This window comes from Mustela erminea, chromosome 19, assembly GCF_009829155.1.
Source record: "Mustela erminea isolate mMusErm1 chromosome 19, mMusErm1.Pri, whole genome shotgun sequence".
Taxonomy (NCBI): domain Eukaryota; kingdom Metazoa; phylum Chordata; class Mammalia; order Carnivora; family Mustelidae; genus Mustela; species Mustela erminea.
In genome coordinates this window covers 42839480-42856861 of record NC_045632.1, presented here as the reverse complement: position 1 = coordinate 42856861, position 17382 = coordinate 42839480, and the positions used below count along the sequence as shown (strand labels likewise).

The following is a 17382-nucleotide window of genomic DNA, read 5'->3' as shown; positions in this document are numbered from 1 at the left end:
AATGAGTATGTATTTTAAAAAACAAGCCTTCCTAAGAGTTTTTTGCTGGTGTAAAAGATGATTCAGGACCACTTCTCTTCGCAGGCCCTCACCCCTTCTCACGCTGTGACTATATTAAAGTGCTGAGGGAGAGGGCTGGCAGAAGACGACACTGCTGTTTCCTATCCCAGGTGTCCGAACCAGTCAGTAATGTGGTTACCTAGATAATGAATTTACACGTGTGTAATCGAAGGGTACACTGTACACAGCATATGTGGCTTTTGAAGACTTATTTTTTTTAATTAGGATTTTTCATTTTTAAGTAATCTCTACACCCAACATGGGGCTCAAACTTAAAACCCTGAGGTTAAGTTGCATGTTCTTCCATCTGACCCAGCCAAGTACCTCTAAGACTTGGTTTGTTTGTTTGTTTGTTTGTTTTTAGGGGTGTTTTGTTTTGGGGTTTTTTTTTTTTTTTTTTTTTTTTGGTGCTTGTTGACAGATAATCTTGACCCTTAGCGTATCTTTGGTGTGTTTTGATGGATGTTTTTGTAGCACAGTGTTCTAAAGCATATTAGAGAATGCTCCATGCGGTTAATGTTTTCTGCAGCCTTATGGTGGTTACTGCTAGGAAATGGTTATCATCTCTGGGGGGCCTCTCTGGGAGTGGCTCTGGGAGCATGTGAGATAGAATGTTTGTCTTGTCAGGCATCCTCTGATTGTCAGGGAGAAGGGGAGTGGTAGAGATATCAGTCATATTTCCTGTTACTTTGCAGGCTTTTGCATTGACATTCCTGTGCCAATGGCTTCTATTTTGGAGCAGTGGAGAAAATGAACATAGAATTCCTTATCTGATGTTATTTTCAAAATTAAATCATTGTGTTTAAATGGCTGTTTTTATTCCTCCAGGCGGGGACTTGCTTCTGGTCTTGGTGGTTTTTAAAAATGTTCTTTGTTTCTCTTTTCCTTTGTTTCTCTTTCTTTTATAGCCCTGATATACTAAGATTGTTAATCAAAAAACATTTAAATGTCTAAGTAATTTCCAAAGTGTTCTTGATATGTTACCAAAATACCTTGAAGTGTGAAATTTTTGAGACCTATTATCTCCTTAATACTGTATAAAACCCAGTCCTGGTCCCAAAAGAGCTTAGAGTCTCAGTGGCGGACAAGACATTGTATTTATTTAAACAATAATCAGAAAATCCTAAAACATAAAACGAATGGCTGTTTCAGGAATGCATGTCTCATATTCATTTTATTTTATAACCAGCCTCCTTCATTATACATTAACCACCCGCCACCCCCAAAAATAAAAGAAGAAAGAGGATAGTGTGGCAAAGACCTGAGGTGAGATTATTTTAGATATACATTGAGCAGCTAGAAGATTGTTAAATGAAATCACAGCTGAATGTGGTCATGGCCTAGCTGGTAAGCAGTTTGCTGCATATGCGAAGGAGATGCTTGTGAAGGGCATTGGGCGTTTCCAGTCACCAGTAACTACTTAATACTTAATCTTTTTGGTGACCAGAGGCCATGGAACACAGAGTAGAGAATGCCAGTCAGAGCTGTTGTGTTGTTGTGCTCCAGAGTGCCCTATGACTGTCCTATGTCCAAGGGGTGCCTGGCTGGCTCAGTTGGTAGAGCATATGATTCTTGATCTCAGTGTGTTCGAGCCCCATGTTGGGTATGGAGATTACTCAAAAGTAAAATCTTTTAAAAGGTGGGGGGTGTCCTATACCTGAAATCCAGAAGGAAAGCAGATGGGTGACCCTCTAGACTGTCTCTTTCTGCCACAGAAATACCACTTTTCTCAGAAGAGGAGTATTTTTATCAAAGTAGAAGATTGAAAGCACTTGGAAAACTTCGGTAAATTAGGTGTGCACATTGAAAAACGTTTATCATCATTAAAAACTCGCCCTCTTCTTTCTTGGGCCCTAGATCAAAACGAAAGTATGTAATACTCTTCCCTCTAGGGTTGACTGTTTCACATGCATCATGGCCAAATGAACGCTGGTTCAATTCCAGATGTCGGGGTGCCAAAAGGCAGGCTGGGGGACAATTAGTGGTTTAAAAGTAAAGGCAGAGTCTTTGTTCACGTGCCTGCCACAGTGAAAGATCTCTGACCACTCATTGTGTTCCTGTGTCGAATCAGTCCTGGTATTCAGCTGTGGGTGTAGGAGGAAATGGAAACTAAACTCCAGGGACCTCGCCTGTCTGGATCACTGCTCTGTGCCCACCTCCTGGCACAATGCCTGACTCATTGTGGCACTTCTAAATTTTGGGGAGCAAATGAGAAGAGAACTCTGGTGACTGAATAGTGTGCCATTAAAAGGGGTGGGAGTGATAGAATGAGGTTCATGTTTGAGAGGAAAGACAGTTCAGGATGGGAGCAGCTGGTAGGTCACTCAGTGAGGATTTCTAGTAGATACAGATACATTTAGTAGAGCTACAGCTGGAACAAGTTGTTGAGGCTGGAAATTGGAAGTTAGGAATGTTTGCATGAAGGTTATAGTGAAATTGAAGGATTATTTAACATTGCTCCGGTAGAGAGTACAGCTGAGGATGGAATTTTCAGAGGGATGTCAATGTGGAACTCATTGTTAAAGCAGTCTTAGGGGGAAAAAAATTGTTATTGCCGGATTTTCAGAAGCAATGAAAAATTAATATAGTGGGTAAGTAAGTACTTTTTCCTCTGTAATCATCAGCTGAAGCTAACTTTTAGACCTAAAGGCAATCTAGATACTTCTGTGGGTGTTAAATTTTTTCTTTATGACCCAATTTAGTACAACCCTTTTGTACTTTGGGTACTTTTGCCTCATTGGACAGGTCGTTAGGTCTTTCATTAGTGCCCTCCAGTGTGGACAGTGCGGACTGGGCAGGGGGACAGGGAACTGGCATCTTTGGTCAGCGCTGGGTATGCTCTCATCCTGTGGTAGCTGCCTAACAGTTTACCACCATGTCAGCTTGTAGAGCTGAGGGAATAGCATTTCTTTCCTTTGTCCTATTGGTGGTTTTGCTCTCAATGAGAGGGCAGGGATCTGTGACCATGTCGCTGGATCAGTGGAGGCACTGTTAAAATAAACAAATCATAGGAAAATGAAGAAACCTTCTCCAGAGAGCCTCTGCATCTTTGAAACCCAGGGACCAAAACATTTATCATAACTAATTTGTAAAACTCAACACCTGCTTCTTTAGTTTGGCTTTTTCAGTGGTAACATAAATGCAGTTAAAGATACACTTTCAATCTGTCTGAAAGCAGTGCTGCTGAAAGCATTCATGCTGTTGCTGTAGGTATTCATTCCTTTGGCTATGGACATGCAGTTTCAAACTCAGGCTGCAGGCCAATACCTCACCCCACCCCCGCTGTCCCCTTTCCTCTCCTGCCCAGGCTCTGATGATGGGGGGTGTGGTTGTCTTTACTCTTTGGGTCTGACTCTTCTCTTCTGACATTGACAGCCTGTCTGCCACGCTGGTTCAATTCCAGATGTCGGGGTGCCAAAAGGCAGGCTGGGGGACAATTAGATGCATCATCCTAATTAATTCTTGATACCTGACTGATGTTGAAGGCCACATAGAAGGCATTCCTGCTTATTTCCGCAACAGGCCCTGAGTTTTGCGAAACAACAATTAAACTTAAAATTGGCTTTCACAGTTTTATCTCTTTTATCATGCCCAAGAATTATGGTCTCATGTTATATAGATCCCTTTGCACCTGGGTTTTCAGTCACAAGTGCCCTTCTCCTAGACACTGATACTTCTCCACAGTATCAGTTTTGGGGCATCTTTCAAAATAGCTTGTAATTGGAGTGCCTGGACCTGCTCCATTGTAGAGCGTGTGACTATTGATCTGAGGGTCGTGAGTTCAAGCCCCATGTTGGCCATAGAGGTTACTTCAAAGAAAAGGGGAAAAAAAGAGCAAAGTAGCTTATACTCTTAAGATTTTTAAATATTTTAAGTAATTTTTGAAATATTCATTTTAGGGCACCTGGGTGGTTTGGTTGTTTGGGCGACTGCCTTTGGCTCAGGTCCTGATTCCGGAGTCCCGGGGTCAAGTCCCGTATTGGGCTCCCACCTCCACAGGGACTTTGCTTCTCCTTCTGACCTTCTCCCCTTTCATGCTCTCTCTCACTGTCTCTCTCTCAAATAAATAAATAAAAATCTTAAAAAAAAAAAAAAAGAAAATATTTATTTAAAATTAGAAACACAAATAAGGAATTAGGCAGGAAAAGTTGTTGCCTTCTTGTCAGTGCACCACCTAGATAGGCTTTAACCTGACTTCCTGATTCATTCATTCTCGAACTTACTCATTCCTAGGTTCATTCTTCAGTCATTACTGAGCACCTACTTCGTGTCAGCCACTGTGTTTTGTGCTAGTGACAGCATTGTATAAGAGATAGGCGAGATCCTGCTATCATGACAGACACTACCTAGGTGATCCCAGTGAAGTGTGATGGGCACTTTGAAAACCAAAGCCCAGGCTGCTGTGTGAACTGTGAGCTGAATCGCTTAACCCAGCCTAGGCATGGGCCTCTAAAGAAGTGGTGTTTGAGGGGAGACCTTAAAGAGTTAGCCTGAGTAAGTCAAGAAAGATTGTTTCAAGCACAGCAGACAGCTTGGACCAAAATCTCAGACCAAGACTGAAGGAGTTAGATATGGTAGCTGCTAGCATGTTAAATCCAGTGTAAGGGGAAAGTGATCAGGTAGAGAGTTGAAGAAGGGGCCCAACTCATACTGGAAGATGCTTTCTGAACCTCATCAAAGAATTTGGGCTTTATCCTAGGGGCACTTAAAGTCTAGGGAAGGAAATGGTCAGGACCAGGAGAAACATTAGGTTTGTTTTCAGGAACCAGAGCAGTGGGTGAATTTCAGAGACATTGAGTCCAGTTGGTGAAGTGTAGTGATGGACTGGCTGTGGGGGCAGGCAGGCTTCACTGCAGGCAGAGTGGTTCCTTAGGAACTGTCACCTGTTTGAGTCTCCTCTCACTTGCCTTCCCTTCACAGTTGTCTGCTGGTATTTGAGCATAATCTCTTAGTGCTGGGTCATTGAGGTCACAAGGCCTTTCCATGCAGTACGCGTCTCTGTTGGAGGAAACTTGACTGCAAGGGGATGGAGCTGACTAGAAAGCATGAGTCATGTTATGTGGAGGAGGGATGTTAGTTGGAGGGACAGTTCAGGTGGGTGCTCCCTCTTAGCAGGTCAAGTTGTAGTTTAAGACTGAGTAGCTTCTCATTTTCCTAATCCCAAGTGACAGGCAAAGCTATTCTGTTATCATATGCTTGTTTTCTTTCCTGAACTGTTTAATCATATTTTACTTCAAACTACTTAGATTAGTGACATAAGTAATCTGTATTATATTGGTGAACATAATCACAAGACAGCACTGAATTGTATACAGTTTTGATGAGTTCAGTATATATATCTTGGTTTATTAACTAACCATGCAGGAACAAGATCTGAAAATTTTTAGCAATATTTATTGAGCAGCCACTATATATCAGGCCTTGTTCTAGGCACTGGGGATACAACAATGAATAAAACAGGAAATAACTTGTTTCTCAACGAGGGGAAGAAAAATAGAACGTAGGGTAAGAAAGATAAAAGAAGAAGGGGGGCACCTGGGTGTCTCAGTTGGTTAAGCGGCTGCCTTCAGCTCAGGTCATGATCCTGGAGTCCCACATCGGGCTCCCAGCTCCTTGGGGAGTCTGCTTCTCCCTCTGACCTTCTCCCCTCTCATGCTTTCTCTCTCTCTCTCTCAAATAAATAAATAAAATCTTAAAAAAAAAAAAAGAGAAGAAGAAGAAGAAGAAGAAGAAGGGGATGAGGACAGATTGTCTGGGACCTTGTAGGTCAGTGGAAGGACTTTGGCACTTACTCCAGGAGAGATGGGAAGCCTGTGGAGAGCTTGGGCAGAGGAGTGACTTGCTCTGACTTACATTTTATTTTATTTATTTATTTTTAAAGATTTTATTTATTTATTTGACAGAGAGAGATCACAGTAGACAGAGAGGTAGGCAGAGAGAGAGAGAGAGGGAAGCAGGCTCCCTGCTGAGCAGAGAGCCGGATGCGGGACTCAACCCCAGGACCCTGAGATCATGACCTGAGCCGAAGGCAGTGGCTTAACCTACTGAGCCACCCAGGTGCCCCTGACTTAATTGAGTCACTCTTCGTGCTATGTTGAGAAAAGATTGGGTTACAGTATGGGGTAGAGGGATAGGGTAGAATCTGAGAGGTCAGTTAAGCTTTTGCAATAGTGTAGGCAAGAGAGGTGGTTATGACTTAAACTGAGGTGATAGCAACCAGGAGTCGTGGGAAGTGCTTGGATTCAGGATATATTTTAAAGGTAGAGAGCCAGCAAGATTTGTTAATGGATCAAAAGTGAAGTGGGAGAGGAAAAATAAGAATCAAGGATTACTCCAAGATTTTAAGTTGCACTGTTGGAAATTTTGTGTTACCAGTTTCTGAGATGAAGCCATTGTGGGAAGAGCAAGTTTGGTGGGGGATGGGGGATTCCAGAAGCTTAATTCTGGACATTTTAAGTTTGGGATGCCTGTTAATATAAACATCTGGGGCACCTGGGGGGCTCAGTTGGTTGAGGATCTGACTCTTGATGTCAGCTCAGGTCTTGATCTCAAGGTAATGAATTCAAGCCCTGCGTTGGGCTCCACACGGGGTTTGGAGCCTACTTAAAAAAAAAAAAAATCCCAAGTAGAAGTATCTGAAAGGCAGTTGCTTAAACAAGTCTGAAGCTTAAGAAAGAGGACTTGCGGGGCGCCTGGGTGGCTCAGTGGGTTAAGCCTCTGCCTTCGGCTCAGGTCATGATCTCAGGGTTCTGGGATCAAGCCCCACATCGGGCTCTCTGCTCAGTGGGGAGCCTGCTTACCCCTCTTTCTCTCTCTGCCTACTTGTGATCTCTCTCTGTCAAATAAACAAACAAAATCTTTAAAAAAAAAAAAAAAAAGGACTTGCTAAAACCTTTGGGAGTCCTCAGAAAATAGACAGTATATATATTTAAGCCATAAGACTGACTAGGATCATCATGGTTACCACAGTCATTATCAGGAGAAGCTAGCAGAGTGGATTGAGAAGTAGCCAGAGACAATAATAACAGGAGAAATTTGTGTTCTGGAAGTTAAAGAGTGTTTCAAAGAGACTCGAACATGCTGTATCAGATGCTGCTGCTGTCAGCATCAAAGTGGGATGAGAATGAAAATTGGCCCTTGGATGTCGCAACGTTTTAATAGTATTTGACAAATAGCAGGTAGCTGAAGTATTTATGACCCGTACTGTTGGGTTGTTGGCCATGATGCCTTGAATACATAGCATAAGATAGTTGCACAATTGCAGTTTGAGGTTTTGAATGTTTTACACTTCTACTTCCTTTGGACCTGTTTAATTTTATTTTTTACCTTTTTGCATACAGTTTATTTATTTATTTTTTTTAAGATTTTTTATTTATTGGGGCACCTGGGTGGCTCAGTGGGTTAAAGCCTCTGCCTTCAGCTCAGGTCATGATCCCAAGGTCTTGGGATCGAGCCCCACATCGGGCTCTCTGCTTAGCAGGGAGCCTGCTTCCTCTTCTCTCTCTGCCTACTTGTGATCCCTGTCAAATAAATAAAATTTAAAAAAGAAAAACGTATGTTCTGATATGTTTTTCTAGAAACTTTGTAAACACCCATTTCTTTAGGAGTTTCCTTTTCCCCCTTGAACTAATGATTTAATACTTTAGCTGAGGGGTGCTTGAATGGCTTAGTTGGCTAAGTGTCTGCCTTCAGCTCAGGTCATGATCCCAGAGTCCTGGGATGGAGCCCCACATCAGGCTTTCTGCTCCCTCTGCTTCTCTCTCCCCGTCTGCCCTTCCCCCTGCTTATGTGCTCTCTTTCTCTTTCTGTCAAATAAGTAAAATCTTTAAAAACAAACAAACCAAAAAGAAAAAAAAAAAAACTTCAGCTGAAAATCATTGGACTGCATTTGTGTGACTTGCAGGGTAGAGATAGTATTACAAGGCAGTAACTTTGTCTATAGAAATCCCTAATGGCTCTTTTTGAAACCTGGCACTGAAAAATAGAAAGCATAATTTGTAATTTAAAAAAGAATAGTTACAGGGCAAACTATTATAGATACATTTTTAAATAGCTTGGCTGGAACCACCCACACTCTATCCATCTGCAAGCTTCTGAAGAGCTGGATGCTTCTAGTAGGATCAGGGAGACACAATCTCAGAACAAGTAATGACACTTGAAAAAACATGCAGTTAATTAAAAAAAAATTTTTTTTTTAAGATGTTAATTTATTCACTTGACAGAGACACAGCGAGAGAGGGAATACAAGCAGGGGGAGTGGGAGAGGGAGAAGCAGGCTTTCGCTGAGGAGGGAGCCCAATTTGGGGCTTGATCCCAGGACCCAGAGATTTTGACCCAAGCCAAAGGGAGACGCTCAACAACTGAGCCACCCAGACACCCCCAAAAGAATTCTTAAAAATATATCAAGAGGTACTTAGGGTAAATAGAGAATAATCTGATAGTGAAAACATGAACTACTCAATACCTCTATTATATTCCTCCTTTTATCAAAGACCTAGCTGTGGAGTTGGGAGAGGAACCTATTTGGAAAAAGCAGGGTCAGGGAAGGTAGAATACTCACTTCTCAGAACAGCTTTGTTCTCCTGATCCATCTGAATTATATCGCTGTAGTCTGAGAAAACTAGCAGGTGACCACGCTATATCCCCATATACTCTCAGTAAAATCTTGAGGCATTTATGAAGCAAAGGGAGATGCCCGAAGATGGGCGACATGCAACAGTTGTCCCAACTGTCAAAGGTAAGCCTGAGAGTGAAGTACTAGAACATTTTATTAAACAAATGGCCTCTGGACACAGGGAAAGACAACTGGTGAACACTGAAAGGTATATGGGTTTATAAAGGACATTATCTAAAAATTTATTGATGACTAATTGTGCTGGGTGCCTAACCTATGAACAGTTGGTTGCTGGCCTTGAGATTTGGTCAGTTCATACTCTGTATGTGCATTTGGTAACAATATAATATTGTAAGCTAGTTATTTTGTCTTGAAGACATAGCGTGCTGATCAAGTTTGTAACTGATAGGAAGCTGGTACAAATAGTAAATAAATATTGAAAAAGATCTCAACTGGTAAATAAATGACCAAGTTAAATGACATTTATTAGAGGAAAATTTTAAACTTTGATTCAAAAAAACTAATTTGTACACCCATGTGCATAACATCATTCACAGTGGTTAAGATGTGAAGCAACCCAAGTGTCCATGGACGGATGAATGGACAAGCAAACTGTGGTGTCTATGTACAATGGAATGTTATTCAGCCTTAATAGGGAAGGAAATTTTGACACATGCTACAGCATGGGTGACCCTTAAAGACCTGATACTAGGTAAAATAAGCCAGTCACAAAAGTATGGTATTATGTGATTCCAGTTATATGAGGTAGTCTACCTAGAGTAAACTTTTAGAGACAAAGTAGACTGGTGGTTGCTGGGGGTTGAGGGGTATAGGGTGTTGTCTAATGGATCCTTGAGTTTTACAAGGTAAAAAGAGTTGGGCAGATGAATGGTGAGGATGGTTGTGCAACAATATGAATGATCTTAGTGCCACCGAAGTATACATTTAAAAATGGTTATGATGGTAAATTTTATGTTAATATGTATTTAACCACAATTAGAAATTATAAAAACCTGATGACACAAGTACAGAGTATTTATTAGGCCATGTGAAAGATCCTACTGTGTGTCAGGATGCCATGGCTGTCCAAAGTCTATAATGAAGGCGAACTGCATAATAGGAGTATAGTAACCAGAGGAAGAAGGCCAAGGCAGGGTATGCTCAGGATATGGCATTTAGTTCTGGGGGGTCTTATTTTAGGGGATTGTTGATAAACCCGAGAGTGGGCAAACCAGAGCAGCCTTGATCTTGGCTACCCTTCTGATAGAGAGTATGAAGAAGACCTGAGGGAATTATGGAGTTCTGTCTGTATAGGAGTGTATGAGTAAGCTTTGCTGTATAACAAACAGTTACAACAAACATTACAATTTAGTAGCTTAAAACAAGTATTTCTCATGATTCTTTTCTCCTCAGGTTTATGGGGGTGTAATTGACATAGAACCTTGTGTAAGTTAAAGGTTTACAATGTACTGATTTGATTTTCTCATGATTTTTTGGGGAATCTGGGTGGTAGTTCTGGTCTGGGTGTGCTCAGCTGGAACTGGATGGCCTGGGGGTGGTCTCACTTGTATAACTGGCAGTTGGCTTTGTGTCAGTGAGGATGACTTTGGTCACATGTGTCTTGTGATCCAGAAGGGTGGCCTAGGCTTATTCACATAGTGATGGCCCAAGAGAACCCAAGAGCAGTAAGAGAGCAAGCCTTCACACACATGTATTTTTCAAACCTCTTGGTTTTTGCTCTTATGCCATTGGCCAGAGCAGTAAGTCCAGAGTCATTGTGAGGTGATTCACTCTGTGATGGCATGAAAAAAAGGTAGTTATTGTGGCCATTGTGCAAATGACCTATGACCACCTAGGAAGTATAAAGGAAACAGAAAAGTTTCATTAGAAACATCACAGATGGGGTGCCTGCATGGCTCAAGTCGGTTGAGCGTTGACCTTCAGCTTAGGTTATGGTCCCAGGGTCCTGGAATCGAGCCCCACATTGGGCTCCCTGCTCAGCAAGGAGCCTGCCTCTCCCTCTGCCAGCTGCTCTCACTGCTTGTGCACTTGCTCTCTCACTGTCAAATAAATAAAAATCTTTAAACAAAAACAAAAAAACATCACAGATAGATGTGCCTGAGTCACTCAGTGGGTTAAGTGTCCTAACTGTTGATTTCAGCTCAGGTCATAATTCTCATGGTGGTGAAATTGAGCCCCCCCAGTCAGGCTCCATGCTAGAGTTTGGAGTGTGTGTTTTTGTTTTTGTTTTTGTTTTTGTTTTTTAAAGATTTTATTTATTTATTTATTTGAGAGAGAGAGCATGAGCGAGGAGAAGGTCAGAGGGAGAAGCAGACTCCCCATGGAGCTGGGAACCCAATGCGGGACTCAGTCCCCGGACTCCGGGATCATGACCTGAGCGAAGGCAGTCGTCCAACCAACTGAGCCACCCAGGTGTCCCTGGAGTGTGTTTTTAAGATTCTGTTCCTCTCCTTCTGCCCCTCCCACTCATGCTCACTCGCTCTTTCTCTGAAATAAATCTTATAAAAGAAAAAAAAAGAATCATCGCAGGTAATTCCACAATGTAAAAAAGACCAATGACTTCAGATCCATCTACAGAGTAGTTTTCTGGCTGAAATGGCCCCAGAAAAGAAGCAAGCCAGCAATAAAGGGAGGGTCTTGTCATTGGATGTGTTGGAGAGGTTGAGTGACCTCTTGTCTTTCTGACCACCTTGGACCTGTTACATCCTCTCTTCCAGGAAGCCTTTTCCTGCTTGCACACTACCTGTGGACCTGTTAAGGATGGCTGTTGTCTGTGCCACACACAGATGTCTGTTGCTCTACCTATACTGAATGACAGATACCTATAGTGAGTAACAAATGTCTTTACATGGCTCTCTGGGAGTTCCTTGAGGGTGATTCACCATCTCTGTGCCAATGTCTGCAGGAAATTGTGTTCCAACCTCAGGTTGCCTCCTGGTGGTCATCTGACTATGGCAACTCCAGCCACACTGTCTGCATTTCAGACAGAAAGAGGGGAAAATACCCCCTGTCAGTGGAGATTACCTCCTTTAAAAAACATTACCAGAAGCTCTACCAGATGGTGCCTTTTTCCTATATTTATCTTTTTTTCTTTTTTTAAGATTTTATTTGTTTATTTGACAGACAGAAATCACAAGTAGGCAGAGGCAGGCAGGAGTCAGGGGAAGCAAGCTCCCTGCTGAGCAGAGAGCCCAATGTGTGGCTCTATCCCAGGACCCTGGGATCATGACCCGAGCTGAAGGCAGATGCTTTAACCCACTGAGCCACCCAGGCGCCCCCTATATTTATCTTCTTAAGATACATCTTTTTTGCAAGAGAGGTTGAGAAATACAAGTTTTTGTTCTGTGTGTTGCATCTGGTAGGAAAGGATTCATAGATACCTTCTTCCCAGGATCTGACTCCTATTCAGACTGCCTACCGAATAAATGACCTCTCTGACGTTATGCACTAACACCAGAATTCCCAGAATCTGTGACTCCTCACACACACAATGAGGTAGGATGTTCTTTTTTTTTTTATGATTTTATTTATTTATTTGACAGACAGAGATCATAAGTAGACAGGCAGGCAGGCAGAGAGAGAGAGGGAAGCAGGCTCCCCGCTGAGCAGAGAGCCCGATGCGGGACCCTGACCCAGGATCTCCCAGGGCCCTGAGATCATGACCTGAGCCGAAGGCGGCGGCTTAACCCACTGAGCCATCCAGGCGCCCAAGGATGTTCTTTTTATCATAATCCTGGCTACCTTCATGACCACATTTTTCACTTGGAGCTCCTAGCTTCATAACCCATGGGATATGGCAAGAATTGGCAAACGTTTTCTGTAAAGGGCCAGATGGTAAATATCTTTTATTTTTGTGGGTTGTTTGATTGATGTGTCATCTACTTTTGCTCTTGTAAAGGAATGGATGTGACTGTGTTCCAGGGGGGTCAGTTTGGATTTGCCCTCCGTGGTGGGGAGGGCAAGAAAGTCTCTTCTTACAGTTCTGAGTGTTTTGACAAATGTATACAGTCTGCTCCATTTTATTCCCTCCATCAAACCCTCCTTATCTTTTACTTGTACCCTAACTGACTTTTTGTCTACAGTCTGTTAAACTCTTTTCCACCTTATTCACGTTAAAAATTTTGAATGGTTCTTAATTGCTTCCTAAGTTAGAGTCCAGGCAGCACACTAAAAGGGTTCTTTTTTTTAAAGATTTTATTTATTTATTTGAGAGAGAGGCAGTGAGAGAGAGCATGAGCAAGGAGAAGGTCAGAGGGAGAAGCAGACTCCCCATGGAGCTGGGAGCTCAATGCGGGACTCGATCCCGGGACTCCGGGATCATGACCTGAGCCGAAGGCAGTCGTCCAACCAACTGAGCCACCCAGGCGTCCCATAGCTCAGAATATTCTTTATGTTCCTACGCGGCTTTTGAAGTTGGAGTAATCTTTTCTAAAATGATGTATGCAGAGACTTAACTATGGGCCAGGCCCTGTTATAAAAGCTTCACAAATATTAACTCATTTAATCTTTAACTCCCGTATCAGGTAGATTCAACTGTCCCATTTTACAGTTGAGGAAACAGAAGCGTGATGATTTAAAAACTTACCTGAGGTTACCTAGCTGATAAGTGGTAGAGCCAGGACTTGAGCCAGGCAAAGTGACTGCAGATTCCATGCATCTCCCCTCTGTGCTATCTTCCCCACAGCCTTGCAAAGTCCTTCATTCCTGATCAGCGTGTGGTGATTAGAGTGCATGTGAACTATGCAGGCTGACTTGATGGAGATCTCTGGAGGACCCAAAAGGTATATATGTAAGGATGTTAAAGGCAGGGAGTAGGGAAGTTTTAGAAGTTAGAAAGGGTAGTCACTGAAATAAGGGAAACCAGCTCTGCCTGCTTGAACAGGAAATACCTAGTGATCAAGCCTGCCTAGCTTCATGCCATCTGGCTTCCTCAGAGGCCAGCTGATGCCCGTTTATGGGTGTTGGTGAAGCTACCCTTTAAGTCACTGTCAGTAAAACAGAGGTTATTAAATTATCTTCTGATCCATTCTGTTATTTTAAGCCACCAATGCATACATACACCCAAATATAACTCGAGCATAAAGAAATGAGATGGGAGAGAGGAGGAAGTTTGTCCTGGGCATGAATTTAGAGAGAACATGGATGTCCTTGTTTATAGTGGTTGTGTCACTCCTCTGGCCCTTAAAGTTGATGGTAATTAATGACCCACAAAACTTATGCAGAAACTTCAAGCTCCCAGGATATTAATGATAGGTAAGTAGCCAAAACAACAACAAAGCAAAAACAAAACTGCAAATGCAGAAGGTGACCACAATAGCTGAAGAAGTCCAGAACATGATAATTATAAAGATACTCTGTGACCTGTTTCTAGCCATACAGGAAGTCTGTAAGGGCAGATTTATCAGCAAAGAGGAAGAAAACAGCTGAGAGTCTATAGACATTATTCATCATTATTAGAAAGAGTGATGACTGAGATAAAACCCACAAGTAGAGTGTAGGGGGCAAGCCAAGATCTATAGTCCCAGAGAGTAGAGACACAAGGCCAGGAAGCTGATAGGGATCTGGAATTAGAGGCAGCCCAAGTCATACTTATTTCATTGGTTCACAAAAGCACAGGTGTCCTTCAGGTAGGGCCAAGCAGGCTGTACTGGCAAACCAACCCCTAGGATAGACATGTAGTTTACATAGTACATTTGTATCTACACTAGAAGCAAAAGAGATGATCAACCTGAATATGAAATTAAGAAAACAATTCCAGAGGTACCTGAGTGGCTCAGTCGGTTGAGCATCTAACTCATGATTTCAGCTCAGGTCATGAACTCAGTATTGTGGGATCAAGCCTAACATCAGCCTCCTCACTCAGTGGTAATTCTGCTTCTCTCCCCATCTCTCCCTCTGTCCCTCCTCCTGCACACACTCTCTCTCTCTAAAATAAATGAATAAATCTTAAAAAAAAAAAAAAAAAAAAAGCGGGGTGCCTGGGTGGCTCAGTGGGTTAACTCTGCCTTCAGCTCAGGTCATGATCTCAGGGTCCTGGGATCGAGCCTCACATTGGGCTCTCTCACAGCGGGGAGCCTGCTTCCACCCCTCTCTCTCTGCCTGCCTCTTGATAAAAGTAAATGGTACAGACCCACTAGAAAACAGTTTGGTGGTTCCTCAAAAAATTAAAAATATACTATAGGGGGGCACCTTGGTGGCTCAGTTGATTAAACATCTGCCTTCAGCTCAGGTCATGATCCCAGGGTCCTGGGATGGAATCCCACATCAGGGTCCCTGCTCAGCAGGGAGCCTGCTTCTCCCTCTGCCTACTGCTCCCCCTGCTTGTGCACACTTGATCGCTCTCTGACAAATAAAATATTTTTTAAAAAAATATTAAAAATCTGGGGCACCTGGGTGGCTCAGTAGGTTAAGCCTCTGCTTTCGGCTCAGGTCATGATCTCAGGGTCCTGGGATCGAGTCCTGCATCAGGCTCTCTGCTCAGCAAGGAGCCTGCTTCCCCCTCTCTCTCTGCCTGCCTCTCTGCCTACTCGTGATCTCTCTCTCTGTCAAATAAACAAATAAAATCTTTAAAAATATATTAAGAATCTACCATATGATCTAGCAATTATATATCCCGGTATAAACCCAAAAGAATTGAAAGCAGAGTCTTGGGGCAGGGGGGTTCCTGAAGAGAGATTCAAACACCCATGTTCATAGTAACATTATTTCCAATAGCCAAAACATGAGAGCAACCCAAATGTCTGTGTACAAATGAATAGTTAAGCAAAATATGGTATATACATGGAATAGAATATTATTTGATCTTAAAAGGTGAGGAAATTCTGACACATGCTTCAACATAGATGAACTTGGAGGACGTTACACTAAGTGAAATAAGCCAACCACAAAAAGACAAATACTGTATGATTCCCCTTCTGCAAAGTACCTAGAGTAATATATATATATTTAAAACCACAAGAAAGTAGAGTGGTGGTTGCCTGGGGTGAGGAGAGGGATTGGGATGAGGAGTTAGTGTTTAATGGGCACAGAGTTTCAGTTTTGCAAGATGAAGAGTTTCGGAGGTAGATGGTGGTTAACAGTTGTACAATATGAGCGCACTTCATATCACTGAACCTGTACACTTACAAGTGGTTAAGATGGTAAATCTTAGTGTATTTTATCAAAAAAAAAAAGAATTTAACTTGAAAAGAAATTGATAGTGACACAGCCTCATCCCTCTACTCTGACTCGGTGGGTCCGGAGTTACCAGTACCTAATACACAGCCAGAGTTGGGACCACTGGGTTAGTAGATGGGCTGCTGTAGGGGGAAACCAGGTACCCTGAGCACACCCAAATCTCATCTTGGTTTCCAGGATGACTTTTCTTCAGGTTTGTTGTTGTTGTTTTGTTTTGTTGTTAAGTTTTAAAAAGTTTTTTCATTTAAATTCAGTTAATGAGCATGTACTATATTATTGGTTTCAGAGGTACAGGCCTGCGACTCAATACCCAGTGCTCATTACATCACATGCCCTCCTTGGTGTCCAGACTTTTGTTTAGTTTTGTTCTTTCTTTTTTTTTTAAGATTTTATTTATTTATTTATTAGAGAATGAGAGCGCGCACAAGCTAGGGAGAGTGGCAGAGGGATGGGGAGAAGCAGACCCTCTGCTGAACAGGGAGCCCGACTCGGGGCTTGATCCCAGGACCCCAGGATCATGACCTGAGCTGAAGGCAGACACTTAAAAACTGAGTCACCCAGGCGCCCCAGTGGTAGAGTTTTTATATAAAAATGTCTTTATACAAAAAATAACATGTTAAACTTGTTGTTGCCAGTTTGGTAGTTGAAATCATTTGTTGTTGTTGTTATTGTTATTTTTTGTTTATAATGAATACTTTCCTATGCTACCATAAATTTTTAAGTTATAATCTGTGTAGTGCCTAGGTAGTTCTCTTCCAGCTTGTACTGGTTTTTGTTTCCCATCTTTTCCTTTCCCAATATAATATCATAGCTTCATGAACTTTTACAGTTATGGCCCTGATGGATAAATGATTAGACGAGAGTCACACAAAGCACAAAACATAAAGAAACAGAACAGAAGAGAGATTTGAACTCAGCTCTCCTCATTCTTCGTTGTTCCTTCTGCCAGTAGATGGATACTGCTGATATCCTTAAGTCTCTGTGGGGAACGGTTTGCAGCTTTTCATTCTAGAGCAGTGTTTCATTTGTGCTTTTGTGGCAGAGAACTTGTTGCTTCCAAATAAGTCCAGAAGGTAGCCTCAGCTGAGGGTGCCGTCCACTAATAGCCAGTATAATGCTTGCTGTTCCAGGAGCCATGTTTGACCAGGACTGTGGGAAGTTCGTATTCATGCTGGAGGCTCTTGTGAGGAGATGAGTTGGTGAACAGAGAAACCGGCATGAAGATGCTCCCAGGAGTGGGCGTGTTTGGGACCGGCAGCTCCGCCCGGGTTCTGGTCCCACTGCTGAGGGCAGAAGGGTTCACCGTGGAGGCCCTGTGGGGGAAGACTGAGGAGGAGGCAAAGCAGCTTGCCGAGGAGATGAACATCACCTTCTACACCAGCCGGACCGATGATGTCTTGCTGCATCAAGACGTGGATCTTGTGTGCATCAATATCCCCCCTCCACTGACCCGGCAGATATCTGTGAAGGCTCTAGGTATGGACAGTCAGGCCGTAGCGAGGGCAGGTTGT

General features: G+C 42.7%; 1 protein-coding gene and 1 long non-coding RNA gene across 6 annotated transcripts in view; both read left to right on the top strand.

The window, feature by feature from the left end:
- GFOD2 (glucose-fructose oxidoreductase domain containing 2) overlaps positions 1 to 17382 on the top strand; it is a 33757-nt gene that overhangs the window by 5774 nt on the left and 10601 nt on the right. Inside the window, exons 2-3 of one of the 5 annotated variants that reach the window (XM_032325057.1) lie at positions 11413 to 11522; positions 17002 to 17347. The exons of 2 other annotated variants lie outside the window; for them this stretch is intronic. In XM_032325057.1, the coding sequence (XP_032180948.1) occupies positions 17089 to 17347 (259 nt within the window). In that variant the 5' untranslated portion in view covers positions 11413 to 11522; positions 17002 to 17088. Of the gene's footprint in view, positions 1 to 11412; positions 11523 to 16978; positions 17348 to 17382 lie in introns of those variants that run through there. 2 more of the 5 variants (XM_032325056.1, XM_032325058.1) reach the window with 2 other exon arrangements.
- LOC116579548 lies at positions 923 to 3885 on the top strand. Its single transcript, XR_004281320.1, has 3 exons — positions 923 to 933; positions 1320 to 1326; positions 2043 to 3885. It is a non-coding gene; the product is annotated as an uncharacterized LOC116579548 (long non-coding RNA).